The following is an 18,784-nucleotide window of genomic DNA, read 5'->3' as shown; positions in this document are numbered from 1 at the left end:
ACCATCATTCTCAGCAAACCATCACAAGGACAAAAAACCAAACACTGCATGTTCCCACTCATAGGTGGGAATTGAACAATGAGAACACTTGGACACAGGAAGGGGAACATCACACAATGGGGCCTGTTGTGGGGTGGGGGGAGGGGGGAGGGATAGCATTAGGAGATACACCTAATGTTAAATGATGAGTTCATGGGTGCAGCACACCAACATGGCACATGTATACATATGTAACAAACCTGCACATTGTGCACATGTACCCTAGAACTTAAAGTATAATAAAAAAAAAAATTATTACATCAAAAAAAGCATGTATCACTTTGATAAACAGGGAGAAAATTCCAAAATAAAACAACAACAACGTAGTAATATTGAATTAAATTCAAAGAGAGAAATGGCAACAAAATTAGAAGCTTCTTCAGTAAATCTCTTTTATTCTGCTCTTTGTGGTTGGCCTTGATGTGTCTTAGCATTCAGACTAGTCCAGATAGACTCAGTTGGTCAGGTTTTAGCATGTGAATACGCTTGCTTTTCTAGGTTTAAACATTCTGATAATTGCCCAGGATTTTTTTTTAACTTTAGAAACTTCAATGGAGTCACCTCTGCTGGGAAGCCCTCTGTGCAGTGAGGGTACAGACCTGACCCAGCTGAGCCTCTCTCTCTCTCTTTCTTACCTGCTGTGACCTTGAACAAATTACCTGAACAACTGAGTCTCAGCTTCTCCTCATTAGTTTGCATTCTTAATTAGAGATAGAAGCCCAGCTGAAATTGATTTTATGCAAAAGTTGTAGCCTCTTGGAAGTACTCATGAAAGATTTAACTACCTGGGCTTCAGAAATACAGGATTTCTTTCTTACCGGACCCAAACATCAGGGTTTTTTTTGCTGTCTCTTGTCCCTCTGTCTTTCTGTAGGCCAGTTTCTCCCTAGATCTTTTGTAGGTTTTATGTCTTCTGTCTTCAGTCACCAGGAGAAGAATTAAAATCCCAACGAAGAGACTTGTAAGTCAATTGTGAGGAAGGTGCAGCTCCTGAATGGATGAACCATAGCCAGGTGAGCAGCGGTATGTATGGGCCACAAATCTTTGTGGTATATGAGGCAGGAGTAGTTCCTACTCCTAGGAGTATATGGTGTTAGGTGAACAGTCCCTTGGTGTCCACTACAAATCTCTTCCTTACAGGGTTATGTAAGTTTTTGAGCTAACGTGTGTAAAGTTTAATTCACCTCTTCAGTAGACACCGCTGCACTGTTCTAGGCACTGGCGAATCAGCAAAGAACAAAACAGACAAGAAGCCTTGTTCTAATGGGGCACACAGTTGAGATATAACACCTGACCCACAGTAGCTACTCAATAAATCACGCATTTCCCTGTTGCTCCAGCAAGTTTAAGATGGAAAGTGTCTGTGAAGAGCTGGAATTCTGTAATATGCAGAGGGACAACTAAGATTTTGGGATTTGGTGCAGTTGCAGCACCTCAAAGGAAAACACCACGGGCCACGTCTAGAGTGTCTTGACTCAGTAAATGAGGATCTTAAGTGCAAAGGCCCTGATACTGCTCCCGGAAGCCCTGCTCAGGCTAGCGGTTTCGGGTCTGTGTGTATTTAATGTGGGGTGGGGTGGGGTGAGAACATGGAAATGATGTTACTATTTTCACTTGAATTTCTCAAAGCAGCTGCTGTCTACCAAAGGTAGGCTAGCCATGTAGGGAAAACAAGACTGGCCCAGATCTAGTGGTGTAACGGAGGCAACCATTTCATTCTCTGGGTGTCAGATACCACAGTTGAGGAGGGAGGCCCAGATTCTGTGGTTTTCACAACATGGGCCAAGGAACCTTAAGTGTTCTCAAATATGCCCAAAAAACAAGTAGGGGTCCTGAATCCATGCCTTCACCTGAACCCCAAACCCATCATAGGAAATTTGCTACTGCTGTTATGTTACGCTGTAAGTTTTAGTTTGGGAGAAAAAAAGAGTATCCTGAGGGGTGTGTGTGTGTGCGTGTGTGTGTGTGTGTGTGTGTGTATCGACAGATAGATGGAGTCATTCTTCTGATAGCTATACATGAATATACAGTCCTGTATCACATAACAACATTTTGGTCAATGATGAACTAAATATACAACAGTGGTCTCCGAAGATTATATAATACCATATTTTTACTGTACCTTTCCAATGTTTAACTACGTTTAGATACACAAATACTTACCATTGTGTTACAACAGCCTACATTATTCAGTATAGTATCATGCTGTGCAGGTTTGTGTCCTGGGAGCAATAGGCCACATAGCCTAGGTGTGTGGTTGGCTACACTACTAAGTGTGTAAATATACTCTATGATGTTTGCACAATGACGAAATCACCTAATGACACATTTCTCAGATATATCCCTGTTGTCACGACGCATTACTATATATTCTTTCTCCAAATTTTATACACACACAGCTATACATACATATATACATATTATGTGCACATATACATATATATACATGATTGCTACAATCTGTTTCAGCAATGACACCCTATGATGTGTGTGTGTGTGTATGTGTGTGACCAGGGTCAACCTTTTTGATGGGTAAGTCAATTACAAAGTGGGTTGTACAAATCCAAAGTTTTAATGGCTGTTAAATAATAAAAGGAAGGATATTTGCACTATATACATTCTGTCCACTGATGATACTATCAGCTGGCCATGCATTTTATTGCACATATAAACAGTGTACAAGGATCTTGAAGACGTCTTAGCCATACAAGGACTGCATTTAAAAGAAAGAAAAGCAATTTTACGGAAGACTGAAGCCATTACATTACACAGCCAACTTCAAGAAAATAATAAAAATTAATATCAAAAGAAGTACTTTAATTTTGAAAAAAAAAAATCTCTCAAAACAATGATTACAAAGCTTCATGCTACCATATATACACGTAAAAAAATATTTCAGGACCCCGCATTCTGAATGCCCGTGAAGGTGCAGCAGGCTAAACTCCTACTTATATAGTCAACCTTTGAATGTTGCTTAAATTGTATACACTCTTTGTCCAAAATGTTTCTTTACATCATTATGCTATTTGACAAAACAGGTATTTGCGCAGTACAGAAAAATATTAAAATACATTTTAAGTTAGGTTAAAGTGCACAGTACATCTGATAGGAAATAACTGCTAGCTGCCAATCCAAATTTCCGTTTTCAGAAACCTCCCCCCATCTTCCCAAGAGTGGAGGGCAGCCATTGCCTTGGTTGATGTTGGTCTGTGCTGACTGCACACTGAATCCTCCCCCTGGTGGTGTCTTTTCTTTTGCGTCCTCCTCTACATTTGTCTTACAAACTGTGGCTGCTGCTGCTGTAAAAACTTCTAATGGCTTTTCAAGGAGGTGAAAGTGCAGTCAGCATTCACAAGACTTAGAAAGGTGAATTACTGGGACATCTGTGATTGCAGCATGAGTGTGCATGCATGGAACTGCCTGCAGAAGGCTGCCGGGTTCCGTGAAGCCCTCTGTGAATCTCTGAGAGCAGCATGGGTTCCATTCCTTGGCTGGTTCTTCTCTAGCCCTATTTTGTTGCACTTGCTCCCTCCTCAGCCACTCAGCCTCACAAACTCCACTTACTGCACCCTCCCCTTAGCCTGCCTTGGTGGTGCTGCCCACAGGCTCACAATGACTCACTTCTGAGGTTTCACACCAGAGACTGTGAATCTTGCAGGATTTTACAGACTACTTGGAAAACCACCAACCACCAAATTAAAATAAAATGAGCACATCTCAGAATCATTTCCTCTTTTAAAACTGGCAGTTGTAAGAAGTGCTGGTTTCCTGATTCAGGTCCTATGTGCCTTAAGTAATTTCTGATACTCAGTCGAAGCTTCCCTTCAAACCCTTTTTGGTTCAACAATCAACTTTTTATCATCTCCACTTTCCTATACCATTTCTTCATTATCTACCTTTGGTGCTAAGCTCTCTTTAATGTAACCCAAGTTACAGTGCAAAAGTACACTTCAAGACACACGATGCTAACACTTATTATTTCTTTGTGTTAAAACGTGAATGTTTTGTGCATAGCAAAAGAAGTATGAATCCAAAAAATAATTGTTCACATTTTAGCTTCAAGTTTAATATGTCTTTTTTTTTTTTTTCCATCACAGCTATTTACAAATAACTTTGGGGTGCTCTCTTGATTTTAGTCAGTTCATTATATTGGGGGACAGAGGGCTGCTGGAATGTAGGAAACTGGATGGAATGCAGAAATATAAATAAGACCAACGTTCCACAAACCAAAGTGTCAATATTGCCTCCCCAGAAAGTTGTGTCCCAAAAGCACCTGTTTTTTGCTTTTTTTTTTTTTTTTTTTGGAATCATATATACCAGAAACATGATTACTGAGACCTAAACTACCACACACCAAAGAGGATAGAAAATAACTCAATATTTATAATATTAAAATAAAGTGTTTAACCACAAAAAAGCAGTAATAAAATAGTTTCCTAATTTACAATTTGCATCCAAAGGATGAATAACAACTCACTAATAAATAATATTTATATAAATATTTTGTATGTCGAAAATAGTTTTTTAAAAGGCAGTGGTCTCAAGAAACTTCTTGAAAAATTTGGTGGTGAAAAACCTGATTGTGCCCCCCACCCCCCCCCACTAAATACATAATGAGTTTGGTTTTAATAAAACGAATGCATCTTGCTGCAAAACGGTTGTGCTTGGTGTTTTGGTAATGGCAGTCGGTGAGTGTGGAAAGGATGAAGGAGGGTGGAAAAGGCATTGATGTGCTGCTCAGTTTTTTTTTTCTCCAGCTCCCTCCCTGGTTTCAAGATAAATACCTGTCAAGTCTTAAAGTCGGAGGTCAGCTCTGAAAGGTAGAAAATCCTCCCTTAGACTGAAAATTGTTTCAATGTAACTGGAGTCAGCGAAGTGACAGGCAGTGGGTGGGAGAGAGGGTTGAACAGGTGCCTGGAGCAGAGTTCAGGATCCTGGATGAGAGCAGAGTCTGAGCCCCCAGTGGAGAACGGGTAGATTCATGTGAATAGAGCCTTCGTTACGGTGATGTCTAGTAATGCTTGAATGGTAATGCCCACTTTGACCAGGCCTTTTTCTTCAAGGATGTGGTGGGGGAGACATAGCTTTTCCTAAAAGGAAAAAGAATAAAACATCAATTTTTAGATGATCGTACTCTCATTGTAAAATCCTGCTACATCATTGATGACATCAAAGTTAGGTTGAACACTCTAGTATGCTTGTTTGATCACCTATGCCAAGCTCCTTCCTTTGCTTTCAACCTACTGCAAAGACCTTTCCTATGTTTGCAGAGAAAATAATGATTTTTCACACATGCAGATTGTTTCAAAAAGGCTCCCGATCACCAGGAAGTCTTCAGATCTAAATATTTAAGAAAGTTTTACACTAAATAACTGAGCTACAGAGTCAGTCAGAGAGCACACACCAAGAATATAATAGCTTCTATTCTTATAAAGTAAAATTGCAAATAGCCCCTGACACATTTTAAAGGCACTCAAATATTCATTTGTACCGACTACACATTGTTATACTAACCATAGAACTTCACTTAGTTCATTTTACTCCCTGTGACCTCTGGAATGCAGGCAAGTGGGTGGACTGGCAGCCTTTCTTCGTGGTTTATGAATAGTCTTTATAAATTGGTAATTATAACTACAGTCCTCAATAGCCTCCCTTTCAAGACTCTTTCATAAAACTGTGAAATGTCCTGCTACTCTCTCATGTTGCATTTTTGCTCTTGGGAAATGTCCAGGACATTCTATTTAAGAAAAACAATAAGCGTGAGTCACTTCTTGTGTGTAGAACCTTTCATGCTCCATAAACCAGTTTACAGAATAACACAATGAAATAATTTTCCACCTGTGTTATTTCACCCTGGTCTGATATCATTCAAGGGAATCTTCTTCCAGGGCGTGTCTCCTTGGCTGGGAAAAGACACCACAGCAAATATTCTCTTATCTACTTGATGACAGTGTGTTTTCCACAGCCCAATGTTTACTTTTTCTTTTTTCTTTTCTTTGACAGGTAAAAAAAATTGTATTTATTTATGGTGTCCAACATGATATTTTGATAAAAGTATACATTGTGGAATGTCTAAGTCAAGCTAATTATCATATCCATTATTTCAGATACTTATGTTTTGGTAAGAACACTTAAAATAGAGTCTTTCATCAATTTTCAAGTATAAAATACATTATGATGAACTATAGTCACCATTTTGTATCCTTTGACCAATATCTTCCTATCCCCACCTCCCCACCCCACCCCTGGTAACCACCATTCTACTCTCTGCTTTCGTGAATTCAACGTTTTTAGCTTCCACATATTAGTGAGGTCATGCAGTATTTGTCCCTCAGTGCCTGGCTTATTTTACTTAGCATAATATCGTCTAGGTTCGTCCATGTTGTTGCAAATGACAGGATTTCCTTCTTTTTAAGGCTGAGTAGCGCTGTGTTGAAGGAGAGTTCAAGTGGGATCTGCATCCAGCCCTAGGTGATGGAGTCACTGTTCAGCAGGAAGCCAATTGGTGTGCTCTGCAAGGAAGGGCTTCCTTCCACGTGACACTTGCTTGAGGAACCAGATCTTCTTGCTGCCTCAATGCAGAACTCTCCAAAAATTACCAGAGACACAGGCGCTCTGTGCTTAAAAGACTTTCAAAGGACATGCCATGACATCTCCAATAACTTGTTCCACTCTCTCAAATGTCAGTGGGTCTTACTCTCTCACCATCTTACTGTATCTACTTTTCACCCTTCCCTACCTTGTGGCAAATTCAGAGAACCTCAGACTTTAACCTAGGCCTTAAGAGATGGCCCCATGTCAACAGAAGACAGTTGATTCTTTAAAGAACAATTTTAACCGTGATTTCATGTCACTGCTGTGTATCAAACTAGGATTATCTTGTCAGTGGCATATCAGGTGAGCATGCAAGTTCATGCTGCCTGACAATTTATTAGCCAAGTATCAACCTGAGAAAGGATGGGGGAGTTCTGTCTGAGTTGTGAGCTGTGAGCCAGGCTGTTAACAATGGTGCCTCCTTTTGTGGCATGGTGAGGGATATCTGTGGCCAGATGACAGTGTCCAGCCTCCCCTGGCACCATCTGCCACGGGCTTGTGAAATCACTTGAATCTGGCATTTCATTGTTAAGGCAGGTTCCACAAGGGCAAAGACATGTCTTCCTCATTCTACTGGCTCTGACGGCACCCAAGCCAACATCTGGCTTTGCAGGAAATTGTAAATGTCTTTTAAGTACCGTTAAGCTCCTGGTGCCAGATATTACTTGGGGAAAACAAGTCTTTACTTCATACCATATGTTAAAATCAATTTGAAATGAAATAAAGAGTTGAATGTTAAAAAAAAAATCTACAACACCCCTCCCAATAACATAAAGGTGAGAATATTTAGTACTTTTTTCTGATAAATGGATGGGGAAGGATTTTCTAAGCTAAAAAAGCATTATGAAAAAGTCACAAAGAAAAAAAGCAAAACAATTGATTACCTAAATATTTAAAGTTTCCATGTGTTAAAAAAACAAACCTGATTAATGAGAAGATAAGTAACACTTTAAAAAAAAAGTATTTGCATCAAATTACAAAGGGAACAATGTGTGTGGTGGCTCATGCCTGTAATCCAAGCACTGTGGGAGGCTCAGGCTGGAAGATCACTTGAGGCCAAGAGTTCGAGACTAACCTGGTCAACATAGTGAGACCCCTATTTCTCCAAAAAAATTAAAGAAAATTAGCTGGACACGGTGGTGTGCACCTGTGCTTCCAGCTACTTGGGAGGCTGAGGTGGCAGGATCATTTGAGCCCAGGAATTTGAGGCTGTAGTGAGCTATGATTGTGCCACTGCACTCCAGCCTGGGCAATACAGCCATACCCCATCTCAAAAAAAAAAAAAAAAATTGCAAAGCATTTTATATGACACATAAGCTCAACAAATCAGTAGGAAAAACACTAACAAATCAATAGAATGCTGGGCAAGGAATGTGAATAGGAATTTTTGAATGAGGGATTTGCCTAAGACAATGCAGCAAGACATTTTGCTTTTCAACCTCAGCATTTAGCTATGTGTAGTCTAGAATGTGCCTGAATTCTAGCACGAGTATTTCCACAGAGCCTAATCTCTGTGGACAACACAGCTTATATGGAGCAAGGTGTCCTATCCTGTGTCCTGAAAGGAGAGTGGCATGTGTCCTCCAATGAGGGACTGACCCCAGTGCCTGATGAGCAGTGGCTCCAGTGGCCTGCAGGGTTCTAAGCTGAAGGGCATTCGAGGAAAAGGCTGGGGGCTCCACAAAAACAGGGATGGGAAGGTATCGAGGCCTCAGCCTCCTGCCAACAGAACATTTGGACACTTCACAGACTGAGTTAGGTGAAGGGCACCCTCTTTCCCAGGCCCTTGTTTTTTCAAGCAGCATTTCTTGCCTTCCTGGTCTCCACATTCCAAGCCAGGTGCAGAGGCCGAGATCCTGTCTCCTGCTTGTACGGCTAGTGATGAGGAGTAAACAGAAGACATAAAAAGGTATCCCTCAAATTCTTCCTGCCTCTTTTCAGACCCCCTGAGGAAGCCCAGAGGTGCCCTCAGATTACTTTGCTGAGGTTGGAGGGATGTAAGAAGACTCGCACAGGAAAACAGAAACCTTATACAAGCACGGCCATTCTGGTTATTCTATCACAGGATTGGAATGAAGACTCTGGTGGGAATTACACCTTGAGGTACTGGTTGGAAGGATGGCCAAGGGGAGGCTTCCAATCAGGAGGCATCCCAAGAAGGGGTCAGGGCCATTTGCCATCACACCAGTCAGGACACTGCATCTCCCACAGAGCGGGGGATCCTTGAAGTGTGCATAGAAGCTGGAATTAGGAAGGAATCATGGTAGGTATACAGCTGGATGAGGAATGACTCAGAAGAGAAGGGCCCTCTAAGGATCAGGCAGGTAAAGTGGCCCTTCCAGCAGGCCCCTTGTTCATAATGGACTTACAGCAGAGACAGCTGTACCTTTATATTGACTTGAAATGAATTTAAGTTGCACTGTTATAGGATCCCAGAGATTTTTGTTGAGAACGTGACAGTAGACTCTCAGTTTGCCCATGGGCTTTTTTTAAGTTGTGTTTCTTTTTAAAGTACCGAGCAGAGTCATGAAGTAGTCTCCTGCATAAAAATAATGATTCTGACCGCCTTCGAAGAACTCATGCTTCAAGTTACTTCTCCAATGGTAGAATCTATTAGGTTCACCCATATCCCCTCATCTACCCTTCTGAGCCACAGCAAACGAAGGTGGAAAAGACGGCAAGCCATAAAGACTAAATGCTAACTTTGAAAAACTTCTGGGCTACCTCCTACATGCCGGGCACCAACACTACAGCTTTGTATGGGTGATTTCTTTATGATAACCCTGCAAGACAGACATTAATATCTCCATTTCACAGATGAGAAAACTAAGACAGACAGATAGTTCAAGTAACTTTGTGACACTAAACAGCTGGTAAGTCCTGGAACCAAGGTTTGAACCACATGTGTCTTAGAGCCAGGGCTCTTTCCATAATACTATGCCTCTTCCCATAAATCCCTTACTTAATGGGTAAATATGTCAGGTCTGCGGTCATGATATAGGAAGAGGTCCCGTGGCCCCTGAAGTTTTTTGATGGCAAGTCCCATCAATTTCAATGTCAGGTGGGACCAGCGAACCCTCAACTCAGTGTCAGGGTTAGGTCTACTGCTCAGCTCATCTTGTCCTGGCAGAAAACACCTGCTGGGAACAGGATGAGCCGTCACTGCCTGACTCTCCTCCTTCCACAGTTTCTTATGCTCCCAAAGAGACACACACTTACTTCTGGGCCAGCCACTAGCCTAAAATGGCATCATCCCACCAGCATATTTCATTTTGTTCAGGCTGCTTCTTATATATAAAGTCCTGGCACTACATTGTTAGAGCCTTAAAACTACCTGTGTGTTATTTTAATGTACGAGAGCTTTAAGTTCCTGCATCAGCGTCTTCAATGTGAAATGGAGACCATTCAACATCTTACAGAGATTTCTTGTTGCTCCTCCCTGGATTATTTACTTTGCAACCATGCTACCTTCTAGTCCATCCTCTCCCTAGAACACTTCGTTATCTACACACACATACACCTCAACCCTAGTCCCTCTCCCCTCCCCACTCCACTGGCTATTCCTGCACGTTTACTAAGTCTCAGTGGAAACACCACCATCCCAGGGTGCGTTCATGGTCCCCTATTCCCCATCAGGGTCAGGTCTCTTTTTCAGAATCCTGTACCCGTTCCACCACAGGTCCTTATCATTTGAATTCCTCTTTACTTGTCTAAGCACCTACTAGATCAAGGGTTGGCAAACTATGGCCTGCAGGCTAATCCAGCCCGCAGCCAGTTTTTGTAAATAAAATTTTATCAGCACACAGCCACACCTATGTTTGATGTATCATCTATGGCTGCACTTATGGTACACAAGCAGAACTGGGTAATCCCAACAGAATCTGCATGGCCCAAGGAGCCTAAAATGTTTCCTTTAGGCCCTTTATGAAACAAGCTTGCAGACTCCTGCTATAGACTGTAAGCTTTTTGAGGACCGGGTCATGTGTCCCAGTGACTTTTTTTTATCCCCAGGGCCTTGCAGAGATTGCTCATTCAATATTTATGGAATGAAGGAATGAACACAAAAATGAACAAAGTCTCAGTGAAAAGCCAGGAAACTAGACTCTGACCATCTTAAAGAAGAAAGAAAGGGCACCTTCTATATACCAAATTGATTGTTTATTGAGAACTAATTTTGAAATATGAAGCCCAATTTTTAAAAACCGAGTCTCCTGAAATAAAATCATATTATTTTTCACCTAATCCAAAACAACTTTCAGTTTCTTAAAATTTTAAAATATCATCCCTACTTTTTCCCCATAGGCAAAGGCAAAACACCCTTTATCCTTATGACTCAATCAGGCAACGACATGAGTTTTCGAGAGATAACCCAGCTCACCACACACTAGTTTTAATTTCTTATAAACAAATAGCAGCAGGATATCAAGTGCCTTTATTTATCTGCTCTCACTGATGAAATTTATACTCAATTATCATACATTGTAGTTCTGCAGGGCCCCTTTCCACCAGCCCCATTTCATAAGTGTCTCTCCCTAAAAATAACAAACCAGAAATCCATAAATAGGAAAGATGATTAGAAATTAGGTGTCATAAATTTTGGAAATCTTGACACTGAGTGGAGAGTTGCCACCAGTTGGATAAACTGGAGAAAGAGAATATAAATGGCTATTTCGAAAAGAAAAGGTAAACAGATACTTGGCTCCTTTTATCTGACATTAGAAGGGAGTACTGAAAAAAATGGTCTTTCTTGTGAGGAGGAGATTTGGTCAGCACAATAAACCACTCAGTGACATCCCTGACTACTTCTCAGACTCTAAGGAGGTCAGCCAGGTATCCCCAGTCAAGCTGCAAGGGCAGGCAAGGGCAGGCATCTGCAGGCGTCCAGTTAGCATATGAACTGGTGCACGGGTACCTTGGAGAAAAACCACAGAGAAGCTTAATATTCTGATTAGAAATTAAAGGCTTGGCAATGGACAGAACAGTTCATTCAAATTTTTGCCTAAAGGACTAAATTAATTGTGTTCTGCTAGTTACCATACTACTAATGAAAAAATATCATCCAATAAATCCCAAGAAGTGCAGTGCATTAGAGTACAGACAAATTAATGACACAGAAAAATCAAAGTGCATCCAGAGAATAATTTGGATGTCAGAATTAAAATATAAACGTCTTTTAATTTGTCTTTAACATGTTTTAATTGAACTACATCAACACTGAAAATTAAATCTACTCTTACATGAGTGTCCTACTGAGTTTTTATAGATATTATTTTAAGGTGGCAACCCAGTAAGTTTTCTCTTTTTTTCCCATTTTCTTCCCAGAAAGAAGGCAAAAACCACCACAGTGGTGACCATTAAAGAGAAGCCTCAATGCACTGCAAAGCTGGATGGGAATGCTGTGAGCTCATGAATACATGTATCAATGGGCTGATAAAAACTTGGAATAATCACCCAAAATGTGTTTATTAAGCAATTTATGGCTCAGGGTGCTCATTAGACATTGTACAAAGGGATTTTATTGTGTTACAGATTGAAGAGTACAAGATAGCACCAAAAGTAATTCAGTACATCTGTGGGTTATTCATATACAACTGAGGTTAATTAGATAACTTCCACATACCCTGCATTTCACCAATCAACACAAAGTCAGGAGGAAAAAAAACTCACATAACGCAAGATACCGTCATGTAAAGAATGCTTCCTGTTAGCAAATCTGATCTGACTTAGCAGCAAGGAATCTTTATAAATATATTCTTCTAACTACGTGGGTCTTCCATATTTTCAAGTCCCCTGGATTCATGAAAATGTTCAGAAAAATAAGATTTTCTTCTTAGTAGCCATCTATGAGAGCTGTTTGCATCTTAATAAACTAGAAATTTATCTTGAGGAAGCTACGTCCATCATCTCCCCAAGCTAAGAAACAGGATTTGGCAAACAGCATGTAAAATAAGGAGGCTGCCTTGACTTTGGAACAAGGCCCTCTCATATTATACAAAGACACCCCTGAATCCAGGGACATTCTGGCTAAGATAAAATTCTTTTTTTCCTTTTAAATGCAAACTGATCGCATTGCTCCAAATGCAGATATAGTTACTATATAATCCTTTGAGCTGACTTAAAAATAAAGCAGTTTGCTAGTTAATATCATTGAAAATCAAAGGCTAAATGAACATTTCAAATAATTAGAGAAACTACATTCTTCTAAAATGAGAGTAATCTTCTTCTTGACTCCTGCCATCATAACCCAAGCCCCAGGACCAAGAATGTTCCATGGCTCATGGCTTTATTTGAAAATGAATAGAGTCGAATACATCACATTCTGGACTGGCAGTTATTACGTCATGTGGCAAAAAAGCAATGATCCGTTCCATTGTTTAAAAATAGAAATCTCTCTGGAAAACGCTTTTCTAAGAGCCTCAAGAGAAGACCTAACAAGGAGTTAAGCAGTAAAAAACATGTTTCAGTGACTCCTCCACGTGAGGCTCTAACAGCAACGACACTTCCTTCCCTGGAGCGCCCTTCTGCATAGGACAGAGGGGCTTGCTGGGGTGGAAGTTGGCGGCCACACTGTCCAGTGCCCTTCACGGCTCCCTTTTTAGGAAATTTGGGAGGAATCCAACCGAATGGCCATCAAGGCAGTGTGTGTACGTGTACACGTCCAGAGAGTATTTCCAACTTGGTCAATAGTGGTATTATTAAAGCTTTGTATAGATCAAGTTGGGCCAAAATGTTAGTTTTCTGTCCCCCCTGCAAGGTGGCCCCTATACAGCTCAATTGCCCAGTCCTGAATTAGAATTCTAGTTCAATACTGACCCAAAGGAAAGACTTCCATATGCTAAATCCCTGTCCTCAACACTCTTGTCCTGGAATCCTCCTCCCCTCTGCCCAGGGCAGCAGCTCACCGGGAGGGAGAGGAGGAACTGCGTGGCACTGCTGCTGGCACTATTGGATGAGGAAGCATGCGGTGTGCATACACTTTGCAGTCGTCATTGTTTTTCAGTAAGCGAGAGGAATTATACTAAACTGTATTCTACAAAGTTTGTGCTTCTGGAAAATCTGATTTGGTAACGTTCAGCTTCAAAACTCGAGAGATTACTGAAGACATGACAGGGATGGAAGTTTGAAGGCAAAGGCTCAAAGGGAGGAAGGACCCTGCAAAGGTTGAGGGCGACAGAGCACAGCGTTTGGATGCACGTGCAGACGTTATGCGGACAGAGCATTCCAGTGGTAAGTGATATAGACCAGCACTATAAAGAGAATATGGACAAGACAGAAGCCTATAAGGTCCCTGGAGCGGAGGGCAGAAGTTGGTGGTGGGGCTTTCTCCCCGAGTGCCAGCAGAGTGTCAACAGTCTTTCGAATGTGACGAAAATCCAACTGCAGGATGTCACACGGAGAGCAGAGGTCAGCCTATTCCGAGGGCAGCCATTAGAACAGAAAGAGACAGTGCATACAATTAAAAATACACGGAGGAACAGCTAGAAAGAAGCACACATTTTTGGTTACTAGCAAATGGCAGGAGTAACCCCTTATTTCAAGCAGGTAAGACCCTTTCATCATTAAAGATTTTTTAATCCATCATAATAGTAGAATAGAATACCTATTTTGTGCCAATGGGTCAAAGAAATCTTTCACTCACAATCTCGCCACGAAGGAACGGCATGTTCTGCAATTTACACACCATTCTGCCATTCACACAGTTTTAATATTCAAGGTATCATATGCTCATCGGTGGCATAAAAATAAGAGATTTTCACTTGGGACATTTTAACTTAACCTTACTAAATGAAAAACTACAGAGTTTAAAATGGAAGCCCTACCCCTACTCTCCATTCTCTTAGTGCATTTTTTTACCCTGGTCTATGTAGACTTGGATATAAAGTAGTTCTCTCTGAAACTTAACATACACATTTAATTTTTTTTTCATTTTATGCTTGATAAACTCTGGGGAATGCTAGTTCTAAGTATGTCCCTACATGTGTCAAAAAGTACATTACATTTCATATTTTTGCAACAATACATTAACCAAAAGTCTAGGGGAGGCTTCTTGGATGTGTAGTGAGAGTACAGAGTAAAAGTACACCCCCACATGGAGTTATTATGTAAATTGCTTCACTACTAAACAGGTATATTGGGGCAGCAGGAGTGGACCTCTGTGTTTTATCTACTCAACAGTCACCATGTAAGGAAGCAGAACACCTATTTCTCAGCTAACTGCAAACTAAGAGGCTCAGTTTTCTGCGTTGACTTTCAGCAGCCTATTGCTGTCAGAAAGCAAACAATTGTCTCCTTCCTGAACCGGAAATGACCACAGTTTAAAATTAACAGGAATTATAATTGATATATTAGCAAGAAATAAAAGCTGTGGTTTTCTTTCCAAATTAAACAAAGATTGAAAATATGTGTGATCTGTTTCATAAATGCATCTTATTTACAGATTAGGTGAGGCGTTTAAGATATATGTTATGTATATTTTACATACTTTGCTACAATTTTGTCCTTTATTTTGGCCTCACTGCTAAGCAGCTACACATCATGGAGCAACTGAAAGATGTTTCTAAGTTAGAAGTTTTGCCTCACTTGTGTCCTCTGAAGTCAGCTCGATGCCCTCAGTTAAGTAGGAATACTACAAAATTAGGTTGGTTGAATAAGATTAAAAACATTCTAATTTTATTTTATTAATGAACTTAGAGATACTCTTAAAATATTTTTAAGATGAATAAACCACGTTATATGTATTCAGATGTTGTATCTTTTCTCAGTGGATCTGGAGAAATCGAGCTATCACTGTTAGAGTTCTCCCAAGAATTAAAACAGCTACACATAAATTGGATTTCACTGAGAGACTCTGATGCTGCTCATGGATTAATAGATGAGGAAACATCTAAGAAAAGTTTTCTATTGCAATAAGAATTTTCTATTGCGATGTTGTGCTTGACCAGGGAAATCCGAGCAAAGCAGTCATAAGACAGAAAGGCTGACAGGCAAACCGAAATGTGATTTTCACAAAACTAGTATTTGCATGTTAAAAGCAGATGATTCTATCTTCAGCAAGTATTTCAGTACATTTCGCAGAACCCTAAAGAACATGTCTGGTCTGCTCTCTGGCAGCACCATCAGAGAACTAGAGTCAGATCAACTTGGCAGTTTTCAGTAGTACACTCCTCACGGGGGCAGGAAACACAGACCATTCTTCTCATCCAGGAAACAATTTCACGATGCCACAGACTCTGGGCTTAATTGAAGTGGGTGAGACCTAAAGTCACAGCCTATAGTGGTTAATTTAAATTAAATCGCAATCTCTAAAGAAAAAGGAATGGATCTAAGACTGTCTGGTAGGTAAAATCTGAAGCACCATGATGAATGTGTGGAGTGTGAGCTGCTGTGGCCATCTGAGAACTGCTCTCTGATTCAACCCTATGTCACATAGCCAACAGTCATTTCAGCCCTTGAAATGGGGCCGTGAAGCAAACCAGGGCTAAAATTCCTAATTTCTGACCTGTAAGGTTCTGCCCTTTGTGCTTTCCAAAATTTAGCCTTACTGAGAGGGACGTAGAGATTATACCTTATTTCTTTATGAAAATTAAAATTGGAAAATGCTAAAAAGGAAGGAAATTTAAAGAGGCAAAATTTCACCATGTATTTACAGAGCATTTGTAATCACTGCAAGGCATTTGTAAAACACAGTTAATTCACTAAGAGTCCCCAGAGGCAAGTGCGGATGCTAATGCCCATTATAGTGAACAAAAATCACGATCACCAGAGGTTAAGAAATTCACTTAGGTTGCACACAACCAGAGTGTGTGACCGAGATTATTACTGGACCAGTTTCCCCAAATACTATGGATACAAAGAGAAAAGTAGACAGATCCGGCAGTTCAGGGTGTACTACAGTCTAAATTCTAAGAGCTAAACATATCTAGGCAGAAGTTTTATTTAAAACTTTGGAATATATTTACTTTACTTAAATATAATCTTAATATAAAAAGTCAATATGCTTATAAAGTATTTTTTAATCTAAAATATCATAATACAAGAATGTTCATGGTCATTCTGCAATATTTAAAGCCATAATTCAGCGATGAGGTATAATTTGGCAGGGAGAGGAGAGAGGTGGGGAAGGATTTCCAGTCTTCTCCAAATATATGACAACTAATTGCCAATTTTATGGACTTAGAGACAGCTAGGAATAGCTTGGAAATTAGTTGCATCCTTTATAGCTAGAAAAGAGCTAGATTGGCTGTTTTCAATAAATTATAAATTTTAAAATTGATGTTAAGAAAACAATGAACCTGTCTTTCACCCTTAGAATTAACCAATATAAATGGAAAATTAAAATAAATCTTGTAATAAGAATCTCATCCTTCCACAAAGTGTTAGTTATGATTTAAATTAACACTAAAGTCATTGACTTGGGGAAGAAAAAAAGGTATAAGGCTCAGAGAAGATAAGGCACCCATTTCTCTTATTCTTAAGATTAAAACAAAAAAATAGTAGCTTCAATTTATAGATTGTCTTTCAAAAACAAAAACTTCAATCAGTGGTATGTGTAATTTCCTAAACCCTCACAAGAGGTGTAAAGTGGGAACACTATAATGACTTTCATATATAAAACCTTTAACACAAAAAATGCAAATATGAAAGTTGCAAAAGATAAGGAAAACTCAGCCATAATTCCACTTACATTCACACAATCATCATTAGCATCTGAATGTACATTAGGGTTTTATTTGTAACTCCCTTTGGCTGATGTAGAAGCTCAAGGATGCCAAGTGACCCACCCTTGTGCATGTGGAATGAAAACTTCCTGCTTCCTCCAGCACTCTGAGCTGCCCAGATAGGCAGGAAGGGGCCCTAAGCTGTCAAGGAGCCTACCACTGTCAGCTGAGTTGCTGCCTTTAATAGTCTTCTCTATCTTTTCTCTGGAAACAGTAAGGAAGACGAAGGGCTGAACATTTAGACGACAGAGTACATTTCTATTCTAACTCCCCTCATCTAAAGAGGGCAAGTCTGTTAAACTAAGCACCTCATGCCTTACAGAAGTTTGAGATCAAAGTTACCTATTTAAAATTAAGTAGAAAAATTTCCCTGGTGAACCAAATAAATATCTATTTCCTAAGTTTTTGATGCTTCATAAATTAGATTTCTCTCAACCTGAGAGAATACTAATAAAAGCCCTAAAATATCCCTAAATTTGGATCCACTTGAAAACCTCCAGTAGTCAACCATGAACTGTACCAACCAGAAACATGTAGCCAATCTGCTACATAGAGGTTAGAGGTCAGGAATCTCCAAGAGCACTCAGAAAAGTCAAAGGAAGCCCCAATGTGTCCATTAAAATTCTCATGGGGTCAAGGCCTAATTGGAGTCAGATTCTTAGGTGATGCAGAAAATATATCCCAAAGAATTTGGAAGCCCACTAAGGGCTGTCTTCAAGACCAAGTTGATGCTTGCACTAGAGGTTGAAGACAGCTACAAAGTCTGACCACTAAGCATCAACAGCACAAAGGGATGTGAGATGGTACCTAATGCTGCTTATAATTCTGAATGTAGCCAATGTGAAAATGCTGCATTTATGAATCAGCCACAACAGAACTACTGTCTTCTACCCTACTGTAAAAAGTGGGCTTAAAATACCACCAAGGGTTGGGCACAGTGGCTTATGTCCGTAATCCCAACATTTTTGGAGGCAAAGGCGGGAGGGCGTCTTGAGCCTAGGAGTTCGAGACCAGCTTGAGTAACATAGAGAGACTCCGTCTTAAAAAATCATAATAAATTTTTTTAAATGTCATGGAGGGATAGTCTCACCCACTAACTTTTACTATTTATTCAGTGAATTTAGGTAGTATACTGCCACAACCTTCATAGACATGTTTCCTGGACATTAGAGAAACCACAGAGTGGTTCCAGCTGCGGAAGCAAAGAGAAGTGTGTCATGAACCGTGACCCACCCTGGAGCAAATGCCTGGGACTGTGTTTACGGGGACTTCTAAAGAAAATCATTTATTATTATTTCCATCCCATTTTCTTACTTTACATGTAATAATTTAACTAAATCTGCTCAGCTACTGCATTCCATCTATATGAACGTGAAAAAATTCTACAAACTGCTGACCCTGACTTTGGCTTATAGTTTCAAACTGTGATTCTA

General features: G+C 40.1%; 1 protein-coding gene across 4 annotated transcripts in view; it reads right to left on the bottom strand.

Moving 5' to 3' along the window:
• Positions 1-413: 413 nt before the first annotated feature.
• The window catches only part of LRCH1 (leucine rich repeats and calponin homology domain containing 1), a 206,742-nt gene continuing 188,371 nt past the window's right edge, over positions 414-18,784 (bottom strand). For 2 of the 4 annotated variants that reach the window (XM_032150845.2, XM_032150843.2), the window contains one exon: positions 414-5,129. In XM_032150845.2, coding sequence (XP_032006736.1) covers positions 5,019-5,129 — 111 coding nt within the window. In that variant the 3' untranslated portion in view covers positions 414-5,018. Of the gene's footprint in view, positions 5,130-10,633; positions 14,044-18,784 lie in introns of those variants that run through there. The other 2 variants (XM_032150842.2, XM_032150844.2) reach the window with 1 other exon arrangement.

The sequence above is a fragment of the Hylobates moloch genome, unplaced genomic scaffold, assembly GCF_009828535.3.
Source record: "Hylobates moloch isolate HMO894 unplaced genomic scaffold, HMol_V3 SCAFFOLD_4, whole genome shotgun sequence".
In the NCBI taxonomy this organism is placed as follows: Eukaryota; Metazoa; Chordata; class Mammalia; order Primates; family Hylobatidae; genus Hylobates; species Hylobates moloch.
The sequence above is the reverse complement of the archived record's forward strand: the minus strand, read 5'-3'. Positions and strand labels throughout refer to the sequence as shown.